At 52.0% G+C, this 26,223-nt stretch overlaps 1 protein-coding gene across 2 annotated transcripts in view; it reads right to left on the reverse strand.

Annotated features, from left to right (window-relative positions):
* Nucleotides 1-2,148: 2,148 nt before the first annotated feature.
* Nucleotides 2,149-26,223, reverse strand: part of RGS9 (regulator of G protein signaling 9) — a 50,939-nt gene continuing 26,864 nt past the window's right edge. For both annotated transcript variants that reach the window (XM_070393732.1, XM_070393731.1), the window contains exons 10-19: nucleotides 20,945-20,974; nucleotides 20,169-20,230; nucleotides 19,256-19,369; nucleotides 17,025-17,140; nucleotides 14,849-14,936; nucleotides 12,780-12,918; nucleotides 10,234-10,319; nucleotides 6,706-6,823; nucleotides 3,029-3,504; nucleotides 2,149-2,549 (exon numbers count right to left, since the gene is read on the reverse strand). In XM_070393732.1, the coding sequence (XP_070249833.1) occupies nucleotides 2,414-2,549; nucleotides 3,029-3,504; nucleotides 6,706-6,823; nucleotides 10,234-10,319; nucleotides 12,780-12,918; nucleotides 14,849-14,936; nucleotides 17,025-17,140; nucleotides 19,256-19,369; nucleotides 20,169-20,230; nucleotides 20,945-20,974 (1,365 nt within the window). In that variant the 3' untranslated portion in view covers nucleotides 2,149-2,413. The remainder of the gene's footprint in view (nucleotides 2,550-3,028; nucleotides 3,505-6,705; nucleotides 6,824-10,233; nucleotides 10,320-12,779; nucleotides 12,919-14,848; nucleotides 14,937-17,024; nucleotides 17,141-19,255; nucleotides 19,370-20,168; nucleotides 20,231-20,944; nucleotides 20,975-26,223) is intronic.

A 26,223-nucleotide genomic window follows, 5' to 3' on the forward strand; every position in this document is an offset into this window, starting at 1 on the left:
CATGTGGAGAAACGAGATTAAAATATACCAGTCCCACCCTAGCCGGTTTGGCTCAGTGGATAGAGCTTCAGCTTAGGGCCCTGAGGGTCCCAGGTTCAATTCCGGTCAAGGGCAGGTACCTTGGTTTCGGGCACATCCCCAACCTGGGCCCTGGTCGGGGCTCGTACAGGGGGCAACCATTCGATGTGTTTCTCATACATCGATGTTTCTCTCTGTCTTTCCCTCTCTCTTCCACTGTCTCTTAAAAAAAAATCAATGGAAAAATATGCTCGGGTGAGGATTAGCAACAACAACAAAAAAAAACGGGCCCTGGATTCCCTCCCCTCCCCGGACTCCACTCGCCCCGATGCTCCTGGCCTTTGGACAATGAGGTAACAGGGGCAGAAACTCCTTCGTGTTGGAACTTCCTTCCCTCTGGGGTCTCTTTGTCACTGCACTTTAGCCTGGGCCTCAGCTGATCCAACCGGTGACTCCTTCAGGCTCTGGTCATTGCTACTGAGATCCACGTGGGCGAGGCTCCTCTTTAGGACCCTGGCGGCGCAGGAGTGGAGCCCTGCCACCCTCTGTGCGGGTTCGGGGCTGAGCTTCTCCTTCTTCCCGGACACTGTCGCTGGTCAACGAAGGGTATGGATTGCTTTCCTTCAATCTCATTTCAGAGCAGCTTCGCAAAAAGGCATCACGTTCACCGGCCCCCTCACCTTCCAAGAAGGACCCGGCCTATGTCACTTATTCTGGGAGAAAAGTTCCTGACCCCAAGGTGAGTGACCTTTGTGAGCCCACGGGAGTGGTTTCTGTAGCATCTAAACCTCAAAGCCTGTGTTTCCTGTAGGGTTGGCCAGCCCAGGCTTTGGCCAGGCACCTACCCGCCACTCTTACCTAGAAGTGCGCCAACGGGTGACTCAGCGGCCCCAGTATTTATGGGCTAAGGGAGGTCAGTTGTCGAGGTTAAAAGCAAATGTGGGGCCCTTATCTGCTAATTGAATTCCGATGAAGTGGAGGATGAAAGGGGGTGGGGCATAGTGAGTGGTTGGGCAAACCCCTTGAACTTCTTTTTCTCAGGGTGACTTCCCATGCGTCCTTCAGGAAACGTTTTACTCGCCTTCATCTCCACCCACTGTCCAGTCCAAACCGGATCCCGGCAGGACCCCTCGGGCAACGCCGCAGGGCTGTGGGCAGAAACAGATGACACCAGGCACCTGCTCAGCATCGCAGGGCAGGGCGTGGCCTATCGTTTATCTCAGGGTTCTCGGCAGGGGCCCCCCGATATCAGACCAGGTAACCTTTTGTCGTGGAAGGATAGGGGCCGACCTGCACACACTAGGGTGTTCACAGCATCCCTGGCCTCTACCCACTCGATGCGGGTAGCTCCCCAGCCAGTCTTGACAACTGAGACTGTCTCCAGGCATGGCCCAGAGGCAATGTTGTCCCCCGGTGGAGAACCACTGCTCTAGGTGAGTTCCATGCAGCAACAGTCACTGCTGCATCCCCGGGGCCTAGCACAGTGCCTGCCACACGGCAGGGGCTCGATGAAGACTTGTTGCGTGAATGTCTGGAGAAGAGTTGGGAGGGGCACACCGAGGCCCGGTCCTGCAGAGGGGCCCACTGGATGGGTACAGCAGGCACGCGTGTGCGCTCAGACTTCCTGCTCAGGGCCAGGCTTCCCACAGGTGCTCCCAGCCAATGGCCTTGCCTGGTGAGGGCGCTAATGCAGAGGACAAGACACAGGACGCCTCCGACAGTGGCTCTGGCTGAGGGACACCCCAACAGCCTGGCCAAAACTTTCTTGGAACTGGGCTTCCATCAGAGACTCTCCCCACCCACTTCTCCCTCCCCGGAGGTCAGCCCAGCGTCATGGTCCAAAGGCCCTCGCCGCTTCTCCAGCTCCTACTCTTGATTCTTCCCAGGTGTTTCCCCAACAGAGCCCTTGCCCACCTAACCCCGCCTTGGCATCTGCTTCTTGGTGGGTCTGGGCAGCACACCTGGCATTCTAGAGGGGCGCCTTTCCCCAGTCCCCTTCCTGGGGGGTGCCACACTCTAGGGCCTCTCCCTGGTGAGCTCCATGGCTAAAGCACCACACACAAGCCCCTTGATAGCTCATAAATAACCAAGAAAACCTGACACACACTAACATTTCATTCCCAGAGACTCTTACAAGTTAACCTTTTATCGGTTTTAAGGCAGCGAGTAAAGTCGTTTTATCCACATGCCAAAGGGGGAAGGTCAGAGGGTGGGAGGGAATTGGCCACTGGAGCCCAGACAAAGCACGCTTCCCCCAAGTCCACGTCATCTCGTCTCTCAGCCCCCAAGTATGATCTTAATGCACTGAGGTTCGAGAGCGTGTCCCTTGCCTCACCCAGCAGAGTCTGCCGGGAGCACCTGCTGGTCCCAGGCCCCTGACTTGGCCAGCTCTGCCTTAGGCCAGGCTCTCCCAGGGGCAGATGACCTCCTTCTTGATGGCCTGGTCACCCGAGGCTCCTGGCCCCGTGTCCTCCGCGTCCATCAGGTAGGTGCCACTCTCCACAGGCACATCCATTTTGATCTGGAAAAAGCTTCAGACACAAGAGGAAAGCCAGTATGGGGAGTGCAGGGGGAACACCAAATGGAAAGAATCAGTAGACATGCACACCCAGAGACATACGTGTACACACACACACATGCACACACACACAGACATATGCACATATACTAGTATACACACATGCACACACCCACAGATATGTACACACATATGCACATACAACCATATGCACACACCCACATATATGTGCGCACATGCACATGCCCACAGGCATGTGTACACACATGCACATACCCACAGGCATATGCACACATGCACATATGTGCACACCCACAAACATCTGCACGCCATACACACATGCACATGCCCACAGACATATGCACACATACACGTATGCGCACACCTACAGACATGCACGCCATACACATATGCACATGTGTACCAACAGACATGTGCTCACATACCCACACACGTGCATACACACACATAGCACCCCCCACTGGTTCTCACTTTGTCACTCTCCTGGATTTCAGCCGTGGCAGCTGCTGACCCACATCCCCTAGGGGCTGCACCTTCCCATGGGACACAGGGGGGCACTTGGGCGAGAGCCTGGCGAAGACGGGGGAGGCCAAACAGCCTCGTCTCAGAAAACTGTTGAAGGACACAGCCATGCGGGCCTTGAGAGGGGCCCTGGGCGGGGGCCGGGGCCAGGGGCAGTCGGCGGAGGCCTCGCTGGTGTCTGCATTGGAGGGTCCTGGGCCGGCACTGGGCCCCCCGGCCTCGCCCTTCTGCTCCGAGCCTTCCACGGCCACCGTGATGGGCGAGGGGCAGACAGTGCTGCTGGGCCTCCGCATGAAGCGGCCTGGCGAGGGGAAGGGCTTCCTGGGGGAGCGGCAGGAGGAGGAGAAGGGGCTGGAAGGAGAGGGGGGCACGCAAGTCCCCGTGTACACGGCCAGGTGGGGGCTGGGAGCAGTGTGCTGGCCAGGCTGCAGGGAAGGAAAGAGAGCTCAGAGTGAGTGGAGTGGCTGGTCGATGGGCACAGGGGCTGCCCCCTGATAACTCGGCCCCTGCCCCTGCCCAAAGCACAGGTCTGGTGTGGCTTCGCCTGGGAAGTTGGGAAGGGCCCCCAAAGCCACCTGTGACGATGGCACAGACACAGGCCTTCTGCCAAGCCCTGTCCCAAGCCCTGGCCATGGTCCCCACACGTGGGCACTGCATCCCAAGGCACAGACTGGTCATCCTCCAGGCCTGGGATGCTGGGTGTGGCCAGGTGAATTTCTAACCCCCCCTCAGGCCCAGTCCCCCAGTGAGCAATGCTTAGTACCTGCCACCCACCGTCATCCCTTCTCTATCCTTGGTTCCCACCCTCAGGGCTGGAGGCATCGGAAACATTTTAGTAGAGTAAGAGGTGGCAGAAGCCCCAGCTGGTGCCTGGCTGACTCTTCCAGGCCTGAGGCCACCCACGCTGACCTGAACCCCTACCTGTGTCCACAGACACACCTGGGGGATGGATGGCCTGGACCCAGCACCTCCCTGTGCCTCCTGTGGGCAGAGCAGGTGGTTGGGAGGAAAGACTGTGTGTGGGACCTGGACAAGCCGGGAGAAGGAGGCAGGCAATACGGGGCGGGGAGGGTACTCGTTGGAGAAGTGCCTCAACCTCCCTGGTAGCACCCAGGTGGGAGGGCGGGTCAGGCGTGCTTCAGCCGAAGGAGCCTGAGAGAGCCTGTCTGAGCTGGAAAATTAAAATCAGAAAGTCCAGGGAGGCTCCCCTCTGTCCTCTCTTCCCTTCCCAGGGTCATGGGCGGGGTTTGCTGTGTCCCCTCCTGAGGAGGCGCTGATGCATGTCTCATGTCGCCGTCCCATTGCCTGTGGGGTTTGGAGAGGACATGGGGTCCTGGAGAGTGAACTAAAACACCAAACCCACGAAGTAAGCCTCGTTAGGAGAAATAAAGACACAACAAAGTGCTCCTCCGCTCTCAACTAACTGACTGAGGACACCCCACCTGGTCCATTCACTTGAACCCTACTTACTCAGAATTAGTGATAACCTCCTGTTATAATCCCCACTTTACAGGTAAAAATACTGAGGCTCCTGGAGGTGATGCAACTTGACCAAGATCACACAGCTTATGACAGGAGGAGCCCCTCCCTAAACTCCATCCGCCCCCAATTCTGTGCCCTCTCCCCCACCTCACTCCTTCCCCAGCTCCTTCTCTTTCCAGGATGAAGGACAGTACAGGTAAGGAAGGTGGCCACTGTCCTGGTTCACTTCCCTGGTCAGAGAAGGTCCTTCCTTCTGGGCCAATAGCCATTAGCCCAACTGGCCCTGGACACTCTAAGCAGGATGCCTTTCCTACCTCCCACCACCATGACCTTGGACACTCCTCCCCCAGAGACCTGGGGCTTGCACTTGGAGACCCAGCCCTTCCAGCCCACCCCACACCCTCCATTGGTGTGAAGCAGCGAAGCAGTGGCATGCAAGGCACATGGTGAAGAAATGAGACACGACAGAGACGCAGTGAAGGTGAGTGTAGCTTGGTTTGGTTTGGTGCTGCTGTTTTATTATGCAAGGGAACCCAGAGAAGTGGGGGAAGGAGCATGAAATGGGCAGGTGTGTTGACATGAGGAGACAATCACAGGATCGAAATGAAAGGCAAAGCAGATGGTGCAAGAGGAGTGATTCATTTTCTATCCAGAAACTGGGTGAGGATTCCAATGAGACCTGTGCCACCTGAACTCCTACTTCCTGGGCGCAGGCAGGTGAGCAGAGGGCTGCATTCAGGGTGAGCACGCAGTGTGCGCCGTCACCCCCTCCAGTCCCTTCTCACTCGCCCTTTAAAAGCCAATGCGCAGTTGGCCCCAGGAAGGAAAATCCGCATGGGTGAGCACCTCCTCTCATCCTCAGCCCAGCACATTCCTTCGCATTTGGACCTTTACTTCGCCATGGAACTCAGGGCCAAAGGACTGACCAGTCACTACACGATTGCTAGCCAGTCCTCTCACAGGAGCGGCAGGCAGAGGACAGGACACCAAGCCCTAATCCCTTCCCCTTAAATACGTCCTCATGGTCCCTAGAGAGCTAGAGGGCTACCCTGCAAGACTTTGAGAGAGGAGAGAAGATGGGTTTGTCTGTCCCTCAGGAAATGCCCTACATATTAAAAAATAACAAATCACTGTACTGGACAACACTGGCAGGTATAAGAAAGCACACGCTCACTCTAAGACCATGAAGATACTAGGGATGGTGAGAAGGATGGTGACGATGATGATGAGGTGATGATAGTGATGGTGAGGATGATCATGATGGTACTGCTGCTGCTGCTGGTGATGGTGAGGATGATGGTGATGATGATGCAGATGATGGTGAGGATGCAGGTGATGGTAGGGATGATAGTAAGGATGGTGATGATGGTGGTGATGCTGATGATTATAATTGTTGTGCTGATAATATCAGCAGCTGGCCTTTACTGAGCACTTATTACATGCCAGGCATTGTCCTAAGCACCCTACTGATATTTTCTTGTCTCTGGCCCACCCACCCTCAGTAATTGGGACTAAGAACTAGCTCAACAGACATGTCTTAGCAGGGCCTTTCCAGGCAGGTGTAACAGAGGTGTGCAGTGACATGCATCTATAGGGAAACCCTGCAACTAGTCTCTTGGTAGGATCTCCAACTGCTTTAGAAGCGACGTCTAAATTGGAGCGATAAGAGGGGATGAGGCGCTTCACTAAGCTATCTGAAACAAATGTGCCCGAAAGAGCTATGCCTGGGCTGAGTAGGGGACAGAGAGGCCTTCTCTTTAATTTTTCAAAGCAAATGGTGGGGCACAAATCAGCCTGTTTTCTCTATAGTTCTCACTACCAGGACCCCCTATGGTGAGATAGGTGGTCACACAGCAACTGAGTCAGGTGACCTCCCCCCACCACTGCCCTTTGGTTGTTGGGGTGAGAGAGCTAAGCTCGCGTTGCCATGGTCTTGGGAAGCCCACCATGAAGGAGGTCAGAGAAATATGGGCTGGACCTGTGCACCCCACGGCCCCACTGATCGGGGATAGATTCTTCTAGACTCTGACCCTGCCTTTGCTCGCCTCTCCCACGTGCCTGCCCCGCCACCCCCAGCGATGGCAGATTTATTTAGGAGGCAGCTCTCTTTTGAGTTGGCTCCTGCGGTCCAGCTTGCTCAGGACCTGGGTGATGTCCACTGTGTTGGCTGCTTCCCGAGCTTTGGCTTCCTCCTCCAGCTGCCTCAGGATGACGGGGCTCGGGCTGGAGCGCAGGTGACGCCGCATAAATGGGAGGCTGGAGCTGGAAGGAGGGACAGCGCTCGTGGTTAGCAGAAAGCCACAGGCTTGCCCAACAGTGGCCTCTCAACACCTGGCTTGGAGGTGGGGCTGGGAGGCCAGAACTGGACTTGTTCCCCGTGCTCCTGGTGAACTTCAGGTGGGGCTCTCAGAGGTGTGTCCGACCTCAGCTCTTTTCCCTTAGAGCATGGACCAGAGTGAGTCCCAAGTGCCATCCACAAGGGAGCCTGCCTGGATGGTGACGATTAGACACACCTACAATCTTTAGAAGTCAACCTGTCATCTTAACTTCCGGTAGGCTCTTCCTGAAGGAGGGAGCGAGGAGGGTTTGGGTTCTTGCCTCAAGGGAGAGTTGGAGCATTTGTTTTCCAGAGCCAAGGCTCTGGAAAGGAGAAGAGCTGGGCTGGTTAAGAGGTCAGTGGGCCGAGAAAGGGGAAAGGGGCCTGGAGAGGGCTGGGGAGCTGTTGGCCCCGTGCACATGCACCCAGGGAGTCAGAACCTCCCACAGAGGTTAAACGTGGATTCCTGGGACCAAACTCTCTTGACCGTGGCCTTGGAAGAAGCCAGGACAACGCTCTGACTCATACAGAGCAGAGAGAGCAGCTAAGCCACCCACAGGCTTGGAAACAAGCATTTAGCAGCAAAGGTAGACTTAAAACCTAGGATGTCCCCAAATCTCTGGACTACAGGAGCCTGTAGAACTCTATCCTAGGGAGGACGAGGGCTCCCCAGCAGGAAGGCATGCCTGATAGTGAATCTCCCACCAGCCCTGCCAGGGGAAGGCGGAGAGCTCCATGTAACTTGCTCTAGAAAAATTAAGTTTTACACATCGTCTTATACCTGCAAATCATGGAACGAACTCACACCCGCCATAATCCCACACAGTCACAGGCGGAGCTTCAATGTCACCAAAGCATTCCCTCGCGTGTTCCCGCCCACAGCAGCAGTGACAGCATCGCCCGGCTCCAACACTGAGCCTCGCGCTGCCCCTGGGACTGATGCCAACGCAGCCCTCCCGGCACCCGGCGCCCAGGAGGAGGTCCCGCCGGCTTCTCAGCCTGCCCCGCTCACAGAGCCTCTAGAGAGAGCTGTGCGAGACTCCCCTCCTTCCCCACTACTTCCTGCAGGGCTTGTGGAGCGATTATGGCCCTTTCTTGGGGCTTAAAGGAGAAGCTTTCAAATCCCCAGGGACCCTGAACTCCCTTCCTTCCCGGGGACACCGAGAAGAATGGCACCACAGAGACCTCCTTTCTCTCCTTTTCATCACAGCGCCATTCTCCTCGAGAATGAAACCGAGTTGGGCTTTTTTTAAAGCTCCTTTGACAAAGGCTCCAGTCCAGCCACCGTTCGTTTGAATTGACTGGAGACGCTGAGCTGGCGAGCGGGAACATTTACTAACGCGGCGGGGACAGGTCATGCATCAGCGCTAGGAACGCCTCCGCCAAAGTCCCGCGTCTTTGGTGACTCTTCTGAATCTTCAATCCCCATCGATCGGAGATTTTCAACAGGTGAGCTGCAAGAATGTTTAAAACATGCAATACCGGACTATCTAGTCGGGGGCACGGACCTCTTTTCCCTAAGGTTGTCAAATAAAAAAAATAACAACAGCCAACAGCAATAGCTGTCCGGTGTGAATGCCCTGTCTTGAACCATAAATATATAGGTCATATAACAGAGCTGCATTTCATATATATATATATTTCAGAGAGGAATGGAGAGGGAGAAAGAGAGAGAAACCTCAGTGATGAGAGAGAGTCATTGATCGGCTGCCTCCTGCACGCCCCAAACCAGGGATCGAGCCCACAGCCTGGGCATGTGCCCGGACCGGGAATCCAACTGTGACCTCCTGGCTCATAGGTCGATGCTCACACCGGCCAAGCACAGAGTTGCATTTTATTGGTCACGTCGCATAATCAAGTTGCATCTGACTGGTTAATTCTTGGTACCACAAATCCCTATATACAAGTAGAGGCACCTGATTTTTTTAAAGTGATTTTGGAGTAAAAAGGGTAGGTGATTACTATTATTATTTTTTTGTAAATCAATCAAAATAATAACCTTTTTGTCAAGTCAATAAAAAGTATAGTTTTTAGTGTGCTGCAGAATTTTAGTAATTAGTTTATGTGTGCCATGAGATGTCAAAGGTCAAAAATTGCTGCCACAGAGGTTCCTTTTTGCCAGAAGGAAAGCTCAAACTGCCCCCTCAGAACACGATTCCGTGCTTCGTGCCAGGGCTCTGCCAGCTGAGATGATCTGCACCTCCAGTGAGGAAGGGGTGGGGGGAGGTGCTGACTGACAGACACTGAAAGGGTCCCCAAGAATACTTGGAACGTCACTGTTCGTTTCCGCTAACCATCTACCATTTCTCTTGTGGTACATTCTGCTGTTCTCTATAAGGTCTTAGGACATTACAAGGATACAAAGATGTGGCTAAATTAATCCCCATACATTAGGAAGGTGGAGAAGTGTCGCAACTAAAAAACTGGCCCTTGCCAGTTTGACTCAGTGGATAGAGCATCAGTCTGCAGACTGAAGGGTCCCAGGTTCATTTCTGATCATGGGCACATGCCCAGATTATGGGGCATGCAGGAGGCAGCCGATCAATGATTCTCTCACATCATGTATGTTTCTATCTCTCTCTCCCTCTCCCTTCCTCTCTGAAATCAATTATATATATATATTAAAAAACCAATGAGGTATAAAAAATAAAAACAAAATTGTTTTAGTTTAAAAAACACCAATGAGTTGCTTCTATCCTATATAATAAAAGCCTAATATGCAAATTGCCCCCTCAGGCGGTTGTTCGACTGGGAATTCGACCACTCGCTATGACGTGCGCTGACCACCAGGGGGCAGTGCAGAACATGGCGGGTGTCAGCAACGCAGCACTGGCAGTGGGCAGCAGTGGAGGCACTGCCGGGCCCAATGGGCCCCCACGTGAATGGGACCATGGCGGGATGGTGGAGCAGGTGAGTGGGCGGTGCCAGGCCAAGGTGGGGTGCCAGGTGGGGCTGCTGGCTGCAAGGCTCGGGGCACGAGCTGGGGCTGCGAGGCTGGGGGCATGAGCTGGGGCCCAATCTCCTTAGGCCACCCCAAGGGACCCCACCCGTGCACAAATTCATGCACCAGGCCTCTAGTTTGTGATAAGTGTAACTATAAGTCTGATAAGATTCTTTCAAACCAGCACAAGGGGAAGAAAGCTCATTGGCAGTAATGACGAAGGAAATCTTGCTAGGATGATTTCAGGGCATCCTGAGGCCAATGAGGCAATCATACCTTGATAAATACTTCCCAGTCCCCAATATTTCCATCAAACAAACATCTCTCAACCATGGCCACTGGGCTGGAAGAGACCCTCGATTCTCTGTCAACAAGAACAGCAGGCAACTGGCAACCACAGGCCATTCCACTTGCCTTCTCTTGGTGGTTTCCTGAGGTTCAATAGCTTTGGCCAGCATTTCCTTATAGATGGGAGATTTCAAATAGCGAGCGTAAGAATCCTAGAGGGAACGAGAGAAAAACAGTCATTACGAGAGGGAACTTGTCAAATCAAATGGACACGCTTGCCGTTTTCAAGCCCTCCCTCGGCAATTAGATGACGAGGTTAAGAGGACGTGTCTCCTTGCGTGAAAGGCATTTATGTCCGTGTGTATCCAAAGCGACGGATCTCAAGTGTGGTCCCAACCAGCAGCCCCGTGTTCACCTGGCAACGTGCTAGACATGCACCTTCCCAGGCCCGCCCCAGACCTACTGAACCAGAAGCTCTGCGGGTGGGACGACCTGAGTCTTCACAAGCCTCCAGCTGATTCGACTGCACTTGAGGTTCGGTCATCGGAGTCTGTAGCCCCCACCCAAAACCCACGTCCAGGCTCTTCAGTGAAGCAAGCTGGAGACAAGAGGACCCTGCAGCCAGCCCGCGCCACCCAATACCTTCTTCCGATGGAGATGAGCAGCATGAGCATGGAGCCCACGCCGAAGCCGCCAACCTCCCCTTTCTGCCCTGAGTGTGGTATGAGGCCAAGAGAAAACCAAAGATCCAGGCTCAGGCTCCTCCCGTGTGGCTAGTTCCTGGGACGCTGGACAGGTTCAGAGCCGTCGCTTCATGAACGCTGGCTACGTCCAACCACACTCCAAGCCAGTCTAGTCACAGCAAATATGGGGCAAAGCCCACAGCGACCACCAGGGATCGCGGATTCTCGCTATTTATTGAAGGACTGAGTGGTGGCTCACGGTTGTTCGTACGGAAAATGGCATGCAGGTTATGATTATTGCAATTGCTTTATTAACTCTGTGTTTCGAGTACTCACAACTGTAATCTACACTTGCCCACCCCTGTATATATCATTATGAAGTTACCAGGACTCTGTTTTGTTCTGGCTAGTAGCTGGCCTCTCTGACTGTCTCCCTAATTTTTTTTTTAAGAATCAAAGTATTTTAAGAATCAAAATGTATTTTAAAATACACCAAGGGCCAAAACCGGTTTGGCTCAGTGGATAGAGCGTCGGCCTGCGGACTGAGGGTTCCCAGGTTCGATTCTGGTCAAGGGCATGTACCTGGGTTGCAGGCACATCCCCAGTGGGAGATGTGCAGGAGGCAGCTGATTGATGTTTCTCTCTCATCAATGTTTCTAGCTCTCTATCTCTCTCCCTTCCTCTCTGTAAAAAATCAATAAAATATATTTTTAAAAAATAAAATAAAATACACCAAGGAATACCATTATTAAAGAAATCCCGCTGTAAGTCTTCTTATAAGGGAAGCACAGAAAAACCCGCTAATGAAAAATGAATGGTGAAAAATGGCTAATCTGGCTTGGTAAAATATTTAAATTGTTCCATATTTTCAAAGCGAAGTAAAACCATTTCTTTCCAGTGCAATAAACACAAAGGGCAAAGTAAAAGAAATATAATAAGGGAAACTAATAGAAAAATGATACTCACACAAACCTACATCCTGTAACAAAGTTTCTAGAGATATTTTGCCATCGAAGGAATAACTGCCGTGTGAGCAGCTGAAGCTACGGAAGGAAGTCTCGCTGGGCGTGGCACCGGGTGGCAACCATACTAGACAACTCCTCGAAGGCTGAGCCTGAGCCCCAAATTCTAATTTCTTAAGAAAGTGATCGAAATAGCATTGCAATAACTATGTGTGGTGCCACGTGGGCACTGGGAATAACAGGGAACACTGTGTGAAGTTCATTATTATCTAACCATTACTCTGTGCACCTGAAACTAATACAAAATAATATTGAATATAAACTACAATTGAAAAATAAAATTTAAAAGGACAAAAATACTAACTTTTAAATTAAAAAAATAAAACGGTAATAGATACTATGTAAGTTGCATATCGAAGAATGGAAAGGAAAAAGGAAATTTTGAAGTGATTGATTTTCTCTCAGATGCCCGTTTCTTTTTTAAACAACGTCCTGCAAACCCGCATGTTCACTTTTTATTATAACCCAGAAGGCTGTCTGAATTCTCCCAGGGTCTTACCACCATCACACACACGAAACCTGCCCTGTGGTACATCTGCTCCGGGCACGGCTACCAGGACTGCCGCCATCCACGGGAGGGAGGAAGGGCTCAGCCTTGGGCTCCGAGGGACGCAGCTTGAATCCGGGCTCCACCTCTGGGGGACCCCGAGCAAACTGCTAGACTCTGGAGAAGCCATCCCCACCTCGTGGGTTGTCTTTGATGCAAAGTTCCATGCTTTGCTGAGCGGACTGCATCTTGTAAGCCCTCGGGCATCTATGGGGGTCCTCCCAGCCAGCGAGCTTGGGGGCTCAAGGGGGTTCCAGCCCAGGGCACAGATGGAAAAGACAGCTTTTAGGGAGACAACGCCTGCAAAGCTGTATCCACATGCCGTGTCCCTTGCCCCCCTATCTAAAGAACTCTCCAGGCACCTGGGAGGGAAGGGCTCCCTGCCCCATCCCACACCCAGCATCATCGGCAAAGACCAACCTTCTTCATGAGCATGTAAATGTGGGTCTGCGCAGCGTCCAGCACGTAGCGGTGGGGGTGCCGCAGCCCCTTGACCGTGATGTCCATGGTTTTGCCATCGATGTTGATCCACCGCCTCGCCCCTGGGGCCAGGAATAGCCTGGGGTGGGGAGGGAAATGTTAGCAAAAAGTAGCTAAAGCAAGTCGGTTAATAAAAAGTTCACAGCTGCCTGGCCGGTGTGGCTCAGTGGTTGAGCGTCGGCCTATGAACCAGGAAGGTCACAGTTCCATTCCCAGTCAGGGCACATGCCTGGATTTCGGGCTGAATCCCCAGTGCGGGGCATGCAGGAGGCAACTGATCAATGATTCTCTCTCATCACTGATGTTTCTATCTCTCCCACTCTCTACCTCTCTGAAATAAATAAATACATTTATTTATTCATTTATTTATTTATTTATTTATTTATTTATTTATTTTAAGTTCACAGCTGCTTGAGCGGGAGGGACGGACGTGACTCAGGTGTCCCGGGTTGGAAGGGGTCCCTTTTTAGGAGACAGGAAGCGTTTGAACAGGTTGCCAAGCAACATTTCTCAGAAGCAAGACAACAGCCATGCCAGTACTGGGAACGTGACTGATGAACGTTGATGTCCCAGCATCTAGGAGAGCGCAGAAGTGGATGGAGCAACCCTAGCCATGAGGGCGGAGAGCCCAGCCTCCAACGTCACGCCTCTGCCTCCTTGTCCCCCAGATTTGGCTGAGCACCTCCACACGGTGCCCCAGCGCCTCCGCTCCCCCACGGCCCGTCTAGACCTGTCTGGAGCTGGATCCAAATGCTGGGCGGGGAGGCAGCCCGGGTACCCGGCACCCCAAGATTTGAAGACCTGCGCATCCTTGCCAGTGGCCCCATGAGACCTACATTCGGCCGCACGTCCTGAGACCTGCATCCCCTGGGATTTGGGAGCTCTCCCGTACCCCGATTCTGACCTGTTGAGGGTTAGAAATACTCACATGGATACTGCGCCCCACCCCTACGCTGCACAGAGAAATTTTGGAATTCAGACTGAGATGACATAAGTGGGGAGCCGGGGAGGAAGGAGGCTGATGTAAAGGGGGAGGCAGCCGGCTCCCTTGCAGATTTTTGGAATCAGGAGTGTGCGTGGGCCATACATAGTGTGCGAGGCAGTCACACACCATTGTCCTGGGGAAGGATGTCACGGGACCTTCCTGGACCGACAATCCACCCCCCCCCCATCTCTCTTGGGGTGCAGGGTGTCTCCCTGTGGGAGGAGGTGGGCAAACATTTGAGGAAGTACAGGAGCCTCTCTGTAGGAGGCCTCAGCTCCCTCTTCACTGTCCTTCTCGCCTCTGAAAACTGGGATGATCCGTTCTGCGTCCTTTTGAAGGAAGGACACAGAGGTCTGGAGGGAGAAGCGCTCAGAGGCGCAGGCCCTCTGGCCTGCCCCCTCGCGGACGCAGACGGCTGGTTCCAGCCCAGCGTGGTGGCTTTGCTTTGGCAACCGTGGCTGAGCTGAGCGTGTGAATAGGAACAAAATGCCCTGGGCCCTCAGAGCCCAAGACAGGTGTCCGCTAAGGCCACCCTTAACTGCTGGGTAATTTGGAGGGGAGTTCGGAGGAGAGGCAGGCCTGCGAAGGGACAGACTTATCGCTACACTCAACAAGTGAGGGGAAATCTGGTAACTGCAACATAAGCGTTGTGCCCATAGCTGTATCCCAGGCTGGGCTCACAGTCCTGGACACTCGGGGGACCTCCCTTCCCTAAGATGGCCTGAGGAATAGGTTTTCCCACCTCACCTATTCTCTCTCTCTCTCTCTCTCTCTCTCTCTCTCTCTCTCTGGCACGCCTGTGCACACCTGTCTCTCAGGAGCCCTAAGAGGGTTTAGACAAAGCACTGTAATTCAGGGCGGCTTGCCTCTTTAACTCCCAAGTAAGCACCTTCCCCCAGGATCAGGGGAATCCTCCCACAGGGGCAGTGAGCTATGTATAGCACGGCAGGTGCAGGACTGAGCTGCTGACACCAGGGGTGTGCGATGGGGGCGGGGGGCTCCCCTCAAGGTGGCTAATCCTCACTTGTAAATCTCCTCCGCTTTCTCCTTGACCTTGGACTGATCTCCGTACTTCAGATCCTCGCAGGCTTCCCAGAATCCCAGATTCTCTCCTGCACAGGGAGACAAAAGCCAGACAGGAAACCAGCGGGGAGAAGAGAAGAGAAGAAACGGGTAAGCCAGGATAGATTCGGCTCCCGGCGGTGAGCATCTTCCTTCTGCACAAGCCCGGGCGCCTGTGGGGCTGGACAATGAGCAGCCACGCCGACCCCCGGGCCCGGGACCTCATTAGCCTATGGCTGCTGCACACGTGTCTTTGACAGGAGCTTGATGGGCGGCGCCATGCTCGCAGCTGTGCGTGTCTCCTGTGATCACTGCTCTGTCCCCAAGGACACAAGCTCAGCTCACATCAGCCCCCAGAGGCTGCCGTGTTCTCTGCCCTGCAAGTTAGTGGTAGCAAATATGCTTGAACAAGGCCACACATGACTGAGCTGTAAACATGCATTGCTACGCGACAGGGCCCCGTCTACAAAATGTGGTATATCCACGCAATGGAATATTATTCATTCGTGAAAAGGAATGAGGCACTGAAATGTGCTACAACATGGGTGAACCTTGAAAACACTGTGCTAAGTGAAAGAAGACCAAAGGACACATGCTTTATGATTCCGTTTATATGAAATGTCCAAAATAGGCAAATCCAAGACGACAGAAAGCAGGTTAGTGGTTGCCTAGGGCTGGGGGCAGGGAGGACGTGCGGAGCGGAGGAAGGGAGAAGAACAGGACATTTCTAACGGGGTTTCTCTTAGAGGTGGTGGACGTGCTCTAGAATTATACAGTGGTAATGGGTGCACAACCTCATGAATAAACTAAAACCATTGAATTGTACCCTTTAAAAGGGTATGTGGACTATGGCATGTGAGTTATATGGTATGTGAATTTATGGTATGTGAATTAGATCTCAATTTTATGATTTTTCAATTAAATGAGAAAACTGATGATTCATTCCTGAGAAATGCCATGTGGAGATCACCAATAGTGCTATTTTGATAATGCAGGGAAATCTTCTCCACAGATTTTGTTACTAAGTAATGCGTGGGTGGGGGAGACGCGGGGTGTGGTTTGTAACTTTGCCACTAGATGGCACCCTATCCACTCACTGGACAGTTGCTTCTGTCTGGTGCTGGAATCGAACCTGGGACCATTCAGTCTGCAGGCCGATGCTCCATCCACTGAGCCAAACCGGTCAGGGCAATAAAAAATATTTTTATAAAAGTAAATGTTTCAGTATAATTGTGGGAGCCAGTGGAATGCTCAGCCTGGTGAAATCGGTCCTGACCTGACCTACGACTCCCCAGAGGTTTCTCAGTGCTATATGTTTAAGAAGTTGCAAGTGTCTACCGTGTGAGACATCCAGAGATGGGATCGATCTAGAACAGTGATGGCGAACCTATGACACGCGTGTCAGAGGTGACACGCGAACTCATTTTTTTGGTTGATTTCTCTTTGTTAAATGGCATTTAAATATATAAAATAAATATCAAAATTATGTCTTTGTTTTACTATGGTGGCAAATATCAAAAAATTTCTATATGTGACACAACACCAGCGTTAAGTTAGGGTTTTTCAAAATGCTGACACGCCGAGCTCAAAAGGTTCGCCATCACTGATCTAGAATGTGGCCCCATCCGTGGCATTAAAATCCGCACCCTCCTGAGGCCCTGATGGAAGCAGCCCTGGAGAGCGGCTATCCATTATGGCCACATATTAGAATCACCTGGGGAGTTTTCAAACCTTGGGAAACTCCACCCCAAATCAATTAAAAAGGAACCTCTGGGGTGGGACCCAGGCGAGAAGTCTAAACTATCCCCAGGTGACTCGAATGTGCCGCCAGGGTCGAGAAGCGCTGAGCTGAAGGACATCAGGCTGGGAAACAAGGGAAAGCTTGCTGTCAGCCTCCCTCCTCGTCCGCTTTCCCCGGGAGCTGCACGGAGCGCCAGGCCCACAGGAGCTGATGACCCCAGGATCAGGGTAAGGAATGGGGCGGCCAGCAGGGAGGGGGAGCTTGAAAATGTGAATAACATTCATGTGAGCGAATGAAACTCCCCCCCAACCGTGAGGCCCCTTGGGAGCCCTGTGCTAGACACAACAGGCGTGCTTCTAAACGTTAAATCTTTTTTTTTTTTTAATCAAAGACCCACCACTGAATTCTTTCTTGAGAAAGTACTGGAAGCTCTGGCGCCCCTTGGGGTCTCGAATCAATTCACTGAAGTTGATGGCCCACCGTTCCACGCGCATCTTGGTTGGGATTTCCACCCTGCAGGGAGGACACGGTATAAATGCCCCAGACACTCCGTGGGAGGGGGGCTGTGCCAGGCGGCGGCCTGGACTGGGGTGAGGGCTTTAGCTCCTCCATCAGTCCCCCGGCCCGGAGCTCCACGCAGTCCCCCCACCCTCATTTCTGCACAAATGTACAACCCAAGCAATCACTTGTTAGGGAAATGCATCCTCAGACAGGGCCCCTGGGCCTCCTAGCAGGAGCTGGCAGCCCAAAGGGGAGAAGGACCGCCACAGCTCTTGGCCTTTGGGGCGAAAGACCAGGAAGGCCTGCGCCAGGGCCTGTGGAGATCGGCCCGCAGAAGGCCAGGCTGCACGCCGGGCCAGGGGGGAATTCCCGAACAGCACTGCAATGGGTGCCATGGCCTCTGCCACCCCCTCGATGGCTGTCACCCACTGCACAGCTGGCCCTTTTCCATGCTCCTCCTGCCTTCAGGCCACACGCCCCCAGTGGACCCCAGGTGCCATCTCCGCACCTCTCCCGGGCTTCCTCTAAGATGCAAGTCCCATTCCGCTCGGTGTTTTGAAAGGCCTCCTTCCCTTCCCTCTCAGGACAACACTTTTCCTGGCCGGGTGGCCTTGCCCTCTCCTCCCTGAAGAGCCGAATGCCACCCATCCTTGTCCACAAGGAGATGCAGGCTGCCTCTCCTGTCTGATAACTGGGAGACAGGCACAGACTCCAGAAAACCATCCTAATGACCAGAGCCCCCAGTGGGGGAGGGAAGACTCCCCCAGGAGGTGATTCTAGAGTCTTCTGCTCTGCAACTGACACCCCAAACTCAGATGAGTGCCCTCCTTAACCATCAGCTGCCCAGGGCAGGCTACCTGGGCCAGGTGAAAGGCTCTCTAGCTGTGCCTGCTTACCTGGCTGCATCGGGCTACCTGTGTCCTCCCCATGCAGGTGTGATGGCCTTGGCATTGGCATAAGCTTGGTCTTATACTCCTAGCAGCCCCTCCTCCCCACTGTTCCACCTCCGCCTTCCCCTCTGACTTGACACTTACGCCCTTGCCTTCTTCCTTTGCTGGCTTACCCTCTCCCCCTGCATTACTGCCTTTGCCCCTCTTCCAAACAACTGGATTACATAGGCACAGTTAGCAGCAACAACCATGCAAAATGCACAGCCAGCCCGGCTGGCGTGGCTCAGTGGTTGAGCGTCAACCTATGAACCAGGAGGTCACTGTTGGATTCTCGGTCAAGGCACATGTCCGGGTTGTGGGCTCAATCCCCAGTGGGGGGTGTGTAGGAGGCAGCCAATCCATGATTCGCTCTCATCAATGTTTCTATTTCTCTCCCCCTCTTCCTTTCTCTCTGAAATCAACAAAAATATTTTTTAAATAATACATTTTAAAAATGAAATGCACAGGCAGAGCTAAGGAGTGGGCAGCATAATCACCAGGGCAGCGTTAGGGCCCTGCCCTCCAGGAACTTAGTCTGACACTAATTAGACACCCAAGACGCAAAGCCATAAAGATAATTGTCTTCTTTTCAAAAACAGTATGTTGTTCATCGCAGTAACCATTTGACCCAGCAGCTCCACTCCCAGGTATACACCCACGAGACACGAAAACATATGTTCACACAAAAATCTGAACAGGGATGATCACAAACAGCATTACTCATAATAGCGAAAAGACAGAGACAACCCAATGTCCATCAACTGATGAATGGAAAACCAAAATGTGGTCTAGCCTTGGAGTGAATATTATTCAGCCTTTAAAGGGGCTGAGTACTAATACGTGCAGGATGCCAAGTGAAAAAGCTAATCACGAAAGACCACATGGAATAGGGTCCGGCTTATGCGAAGTGTCCAAAATCAGCAAACCCACAGAGACAGGAAGCTGTTGAGTGGTTGCCAGGAGCTGGAGGAATATTGGTTGGGGGTGGGGAGAGGAAATAGCCAAAGGGTATGAGAGTGGGGCTTCTGTTTTGGGTGATGAAAGTGGTTTAAAATTGCTTGTGGTGATGGCTGTACAACTCCATGAATACAGTGAAAGAAAAGATTGAATTGTACACTTCAAATGGGTGGATGAATTGTATGGCATGTGAACAAGTCAAAAAGCTACGTTTTAAAAAACCAACATATCCAATACATACAATTTGGCATTTAAATCCCAGAACTGGGTGTCATCTGTTATCCAAGGATTGCTAGGGAGGCAGCCTGACATGATGGCGTCATTGGACGAAAACTGCTCACTGTATTTGACGATCCTGCAAAGCAAATGGAAAAGATTTCCTAGGAGTTCAACACCCAGGAGACTCAGTCCATGCTCGGGGTGACTGGCCAGCCTGGCCAACTTTTCTTATCGACTTGGTTGCCTACTTATTACTGTCTCCTCGGGGAAACGCTCTGACAGCACTCGGATTAGCAGGCATTTGACGAAAATCTGTCCCCGCTCTACTTGTGAAATGAGGTGCTGTCTCCCAACCCAGTCCCTTTTTAATTTCTCTGTAACCGATTTAATGAAAAAATGCAGGCTCGTGACATTGTATCTTGACACGGAACCCTTTGTGTGTCTCAGATAATGTCCTAGGAGGGACTAGGTCAGGGTAGCCTGAACGTTCAACAAACCAAACCTAAATTTCCAATGTGTCCTGATGGGATTTGAGATCAGAGGTTAACCCTGGACACTTAATAGTACATTGACTCAGTGAACACAGCCCCACCTTTCCCTACTTAGTTTGAGAGGGTGATGCTAGGAACACAGGCTCTCATGGATCTCCGTAGGGTCCGGTCCATGAACTCTCCCCACCTTCCCACCCACGAAAGAGATGACAGGCTTGTACAGAACCTCACCCGCCCTGCTTTTGCCGAACCCAAGATGAGACCTGGACACCTGCACCGAGCGGACCACCGGTAACTTAACCCCCCGGAGACCGCTCTTGTCCCGCAGAGTTCGTTAGGATCCTAAGTCAGTCTGTGACCGCTCCAGTTTGCCTTCAAGCAAAAGTTCTCTTCTTGCCTATCTGCTGTTCAAACCTCAGCAAGACCAACAAAGTAGGGACATACCCTCCAAGGGACACCGAAGACTTCACTGTGGACCTCCTCAAGGCTTGTTGGTGATACATGATCTGGGAGAGACACGGTCGTTAGAAGATGTCCAACTGCCTCACCCTGGGGTGTCACTAACACTGATATTCACAGAGGACCTCCAGGACTAGACACCCTATACCCATCACGGCATCCCATTCCACCCCTCAAGCCAGACACCTCAGTACCAACAGGGTTCAGGCCCACAGCAGATGGGTGATCCCAAACTTCAAATTAGGGGCCTCCCTCACCCATCATGTGTTGGTCTTAGAAGAGGCATCAACTGGGGGTGGGGGTGGGGGTGGGGTGGTGGGGGGGGGAGTTCTAAGAAGCATTAAACCAAGCTATGGGGACAGATGGTTAACCAAGAGGCTCTAACCTCAATGGCCAACTATTACCAGGGCTCTGTCTTGGGCCCTGGATACAAAATATGTCAAAATAGACAATGTGCCACCTGGGCAAATCCTGAACAGCCCTGTAATCGTAGGACCAGGGGCCAGGGTGGGGACGCAGGCCCTACAGCATTTGATAGGTGCCTTCTGACAGTGTCCCCGAACCCGAGTCCGACGTCGGCCCCATTCAGATCTCACAGAAGATGCTTTGCCATTCTGTGCTGTCCATTCATTTGTAAACAGTCCTCTGAACTTTACACGTGGCTTTCATTTCATTGCCGAGTGCAGAGCCTCAAGCCCAAGTACGTGTAATGCGTTGGAGGATTTAAAATCAAACATCCCTGGAACTGGGAGGCGAATTACCTCTTTTTTGACAGCAGTGATTGTTTGTTTCTGTAAAACAAAGAAGCCAGAGCCATTAAACAGATGCCATGAAATCATAACAGTTCAAAGGCCCATTTGGAAAATAAAAACACACTCCCCATGAGAAAACTGTCCATCTTCTCTTAGAAGATAGAATTTCCCTCTCACCACCACCTCCACCCTATGCTAGGCAACTATTGGAGAACTGGATCAACTAAGAGACTTGGTGAAGGGAGGGTTAGGATTTACCACTGTGACTTGACCCTGCTCTCCTAAAGCCAAGATGTAGGAAAGACTAAGTTTGGGATTGGTCCCCATCTACCATCGTGCCTACCGAACCACCTGAAATGGATGGGGAATCGGTTTAAGTGTTTGTTTCTCCTCTCACAGGACAGAGAGAGCTGAGTGAATGGTGAGGCTCATTCCTGATGCATTCATAACAGCTTCACCAATACCACAGTGGGGGACAGGGATCACACTGGGGCCCTGCCGGTGAGGCTCAGTGGTTGAGCATTAACCTATGAACTAGAAGAACAGGGTTCAATTCCTGGTCAGGGCACATACCTGGGTTGTGGGCTTGATCCCCAGTGTGGGACGTGCAGGAGGCAGCCAATCATTCTCTCTCATCATGGATGTTTATCTCTCTCTCTCTCCCTCTCCCTTCCTCTCTGAAATCAAATATATATATATATATATATGTTAAAAGGCCAAGGAGGATACTATTTTCCTCAGCCAGTTAATAATAAAATAACCAATGACCCATGAGCCCACTGACAACGGCTTATGGGCCAGGAGGTTCCGATCTAGGATGGCATGTACACGTCTCTCCTTTCCAATCCTTGCCAGTTTTTATTTTGCTTCATCAGATTGCTTTTATGTACTTGCTTTTCACAGGAAATCCTTTTCCCGGGGTGGGGGGGGGGGGGGGGGGGGCGGCGTGGGGAGAGGTATCTCAGGAAGGTAAAGCTCCGGTAGGTCCCTTGTTGGGGCCTCCCACACACCCTGACTTCCTCTTCATAGCCTTTATCAAAATTCATGATGTATGTCTGTGTGTAACTCTCTAATGTAGATATCATCCACTAGGCACCATTAGAAGCAGGACGACCCTGTCAGTCTTCCCTAGCGTAATATCTGGTGCAGAGTAGATGCTCAATCGATATTAAATATGTGATGACTGCCGTGTGCTGAGGCCTGAAATGAAAATGGAGATGTATTCTAAGCTTAAGAGAACATTTCTCCACTTAAAAAGTTGATCCAAATATTTTGGCAACCACACTGATGATTTGTTCCCATTCTGTCTCCACATTAGGCCCTGGTTTAGAAGACACACCCTTCAGGTAGGAAAGGACCCTGGGGCCACAGCAGATTTGCATGCAAACCTAATGTAATCAGATTCTTCTGTCCGAGTCTGCTGAAATGGATTAAAGATAGTACGGACTGGCCTCTGCCCGCTGCTCAAAGGGGAAGCTGGACTGGTGCATAACAACCACCACCTAGCAACTAGTGCAAAGCCGTTTGCACCTCGTGGAGCCCTGACACCTGTGTAAGGGAGCGAGGTATTATCATTCCGATATTCAGCTCTGAGGCTGGAATAGGTTATGGGCAACTTCGTCAACAACTCCTGGTCAGTAAGTGGCCGAGCCAAGATTCGAACCCAGCTCTGCCTTTTGCGAAGCTGAGGAGGGATCCATGAGAAACAGAAAATAGCCTGCTCCTCACTCCGGTTTCCTCCTCGCCCTGACGCTGAGTACGATGCCAAACAGAATGACTCTGTCCAGCCATTTCAAGTGAAATTAAAACAAAAAAGAGAGCTGGAGCCCCAACACCGAGATGGAACACAAACACAGGAAAAGCTCATTCACGCTCGTGGAGGTAAAACAAACTCCCGGAGCTGAGATAAATAAGATCTGGGCACCCGGTGCACAGCGTGGTGACTGTAATTAGCGATACTGCAGTACAGGCCTGGAAGCTGTTGAGAAAGTAGCTCTTAACTGTCATCAACACACACACACACACACACACACACACACACAATCATAATCATGCGAGGGGGTGGAGGTAGGTGTTCACTAACCTTATTGTGGTCATGTTTAGCTCTAATCATCACTTCAACTTACATATGTTACATGTCAATATCTCAGTAGAGCTGGGAGCAGGGGAGATAGTAATAATGGTAAAGGCCTGTGCTCAGCACCCAGCATCCTAAACACCCTCCTTCAAAGTGCCTGGGACCCAAGATCAAACTTCCTGTCGGCCACGGTTCTGCGGCCACAGGGCTCCTGCGTGGACGATCACAGTCGAGGTGAACCGGGTTCTGTCTGCCCTGATGTTCTCCAGGCTCCACGGGGTCTGTCCTTTCGGGCATGTCTACTCTACCTAGCATTGTCTGACTTTGGCCTCAAATGCTTGTTTCTGGGGCCATTATCTCAGTCTTCAGGGCTCAAAATGTTCCATAGGTTAATGCACTTCATTGGCTTTTATTGCCCTTTTAGTCCTGCCTCGGTGGTGTGGTTCGCTGTTGGGTTTCGGATTCCCGGAATGACCAGCTACCTTCTGGGAATCAGACTGAAGTGAGCTCTCTAATCACAAGATACAGCTGCATCTGGGGTTGCCCCACCTCCACCTGGAGTGGCCACGTGGATTTTAGCATTTATTTCTAGCTTTAAAGACAGCTGTCCATAGGATAGCGTCCTCTAGATCAGCGGTTCTCAACCTGTGGGTTGCGACCCCTTTGGCGGTCGAACGACCCTTTTACAGGGGTCACCTAAGACCATCCTGCATATCAGATATTTACATGACGATTCATAACAGTAGCAACATTACAGTTATGAAGTAGCAACGAAAATAATTTTATGGTTGGGTCACAACATGAGGAACTGTATTTAAAGGGCCAGAAGGTGGAGAACCACTGCTCTAGATTGACACAGGGCATCTCTGTCCTTCTAGGGGTGTGAGGGTGTATGGGGGCAAGGGTTCTGGACGCCTCTAAAAGACCAAGAGAAAATCTGATGGGAAGGCGGGTGGAAGAAAGACTGTGGATGTGGGGCTCAAACCAAGGCCCAAATCCTGGTTCTGTGGTTTGTTGGCTACATGACTTTGGATGCGTTTTTCAGCATTTCAAAGCCTCTGTTTTCTCCTTGGTAAAAGGAGATAGAAAAAGAAGGGATTAAGTGAGACACTAGACAGGTGACTGTGGCCAGTGACAGGGCTCACAGGCTGCTGAGAACACGCGTGGCATGGCTTTGGCCCTACTTACAAGATAAAATACAGGATGCCCCTGCAATATTTGGTAACACTACGAAAGTTATTTGTTGTTTACCTGGAATTCAAAAGTAACTGGCCATCCTACATTTTTATTTGCCAAACCTCATAAACCTATCAAAATTATTATTTAGCCAAAGGCCATAAGAAACATTCATTTTAAATAAAATGAAGTTATTAAAAAATACACACACACATACTTGTAAGCAATTCGAAGTAAACCACCTCCTGATAAAATAATAACATTTTTTGACTCTGGAATTCACGCACAGATCCCCTGCCTTCCCGGAGTCGGCCCTCCTGGACGGGGGTCATTTCTCTATTTCTCCTCCGGGAGACACACTCTGCACAGGGAGATACGCTGTCTAAGGAATCTCCAAATGCCCTGCATTCTTGGGATTCTCGCTTATTATTTTCCGCTTGCAGATTTGCCCAAATAGGGACAGGGCCAGAGCTTATGTACACAGCTCCGAGGCCCACTCCTTGGCCTTGAGCGCCGGATGCGGGATGCGGGCTGCAGACAATAATCCCAGGGCAGCAGGGGTCAGGGCCCTGACCTGCGAGGCCCTCAGGCCACTGTGCTCAGAAGTGCAGGAGCCCAGAACAGGGACAAGCCAGGACCCTGGGATCGGGCAGCCAGGCAGGGATCTGCAAAAACAAGAGGTGAGGGGTGGGCCAGCACAGAGCAAAACACAAGACGGGGAGAGGCCCGAGGAATCGGGGTAGGCAAGCTTTGAGAGCAGGGAATCGAAAGTCAGGAACCAGGAAATTCAGAACTGTCGCGGTGAATGCAGAGCAGAAGAGAGGAGAGGGGAGACAGGCAGCTGGCTATGCTGGGAGACACTCCACACTCCCACCACCCCCTCCCTCGGGCCAGGTAAACCCCGGAAAACAGGGAACACAGAGTCAAACTGGGGAAATGTTGCAGACGGATAAAACCCAGCAGCAGCCTCTATTTCCCTAACAGCTGATCGGGCACCCGCTGGAGCTGTCTGAGGGGACAGGCAGGAGGGCTCCCGCCTACGTGAGAATTCTTAATTCTTCTTAATTCTCCACAACAGCCAGAGTGCAGACAGGAGAAAGGGAGCTGGTGCAAGAGAGAGAGAGAGAGAAAGACAGAGAAGGCGATGGTAAACAAAAGTAAAAGCAGCCCCGTGTCAAACATCAGCAGGCAGACACAGCCCTTTGCCCCACACACTCTGACCCAGGCGGCCAGAAATGCCAGCATCTGGCAAGACATGGGCTGTGAAAGCAGAGGGCGCCCTCTCCTCCGAGCCTGACCAGGGCCCTGTGCTTTCCACCTCTGCCCTCCCCACCTCCACCACAAGGTTTCCAGAGCTGCCAGCTACCTGTAAGAAATAAAAACACAAAAAGCACATCTTCCAGCCAGGTTCAGTGTTTGCCTTGATGATTCTGTTTCCGTGACAACCAAGCGACAAGGCCTCAGCAATTATCTGTCATCTGACGAGGGGAACGTGGAAAAGGCCGCTGAAGGCTGACAGTGCCACACATGTATCAAAGGAAGGGTCACTTTGAGTTGTGGACAAGGGACTTAGCCATGCCACCCAACCCAGTGATACCCTCTGGGGACTCGGAATCTCTCTCCAGATGGACTCCATCCCTGTGCGTCCGCCTAACGCACTGGTTGGAGGTCCCCATGGCCATTGTGAGTTCTGGGTCCCAGCGGGCAAAAGTATACATGTCACAGCTGCCTCGTGACCTCGTGACCTCCTTGTTCCTGCTTCTTTTTCTTTCCCCATTGACTTTCTTCTCCCTCCTGGCTCCCACTCAGGCCTTAAGGCAAAACCAAAGCTTAGAGATGACACACTAGGCTAAAGAGGTCACTGACCCCTTGCTGCCCAAAGACAACGTTAGACAGAAATCAAAGAAACCATCTCAAACTAGTTGCACTGGGGTTTAAGGCTGGTTTACTGGGATCAGTGGTTCTCATCCGCGATAACTTTGTCCCCCAGGGTCCATGGGACAATGTCTGGAAACATCCATGATTGTCAGGCCTG

This window comes from Myotis yumanensis, unplaced genomic scaffold, assembly GCF_028538775.1.
Source record: "Myotis yumanensis isolate MYYU_CA2020_CCGP unplaced genomic scaffold, mMyoYum1.0.hap1 SCAF_16, whole genome shotgun sequence".
NCBI lineage: Eukaryota > Metazoa > Chordata > Mammalia > Chiroptera > Vespertilionidae > Myotis > Myotis yumanensis.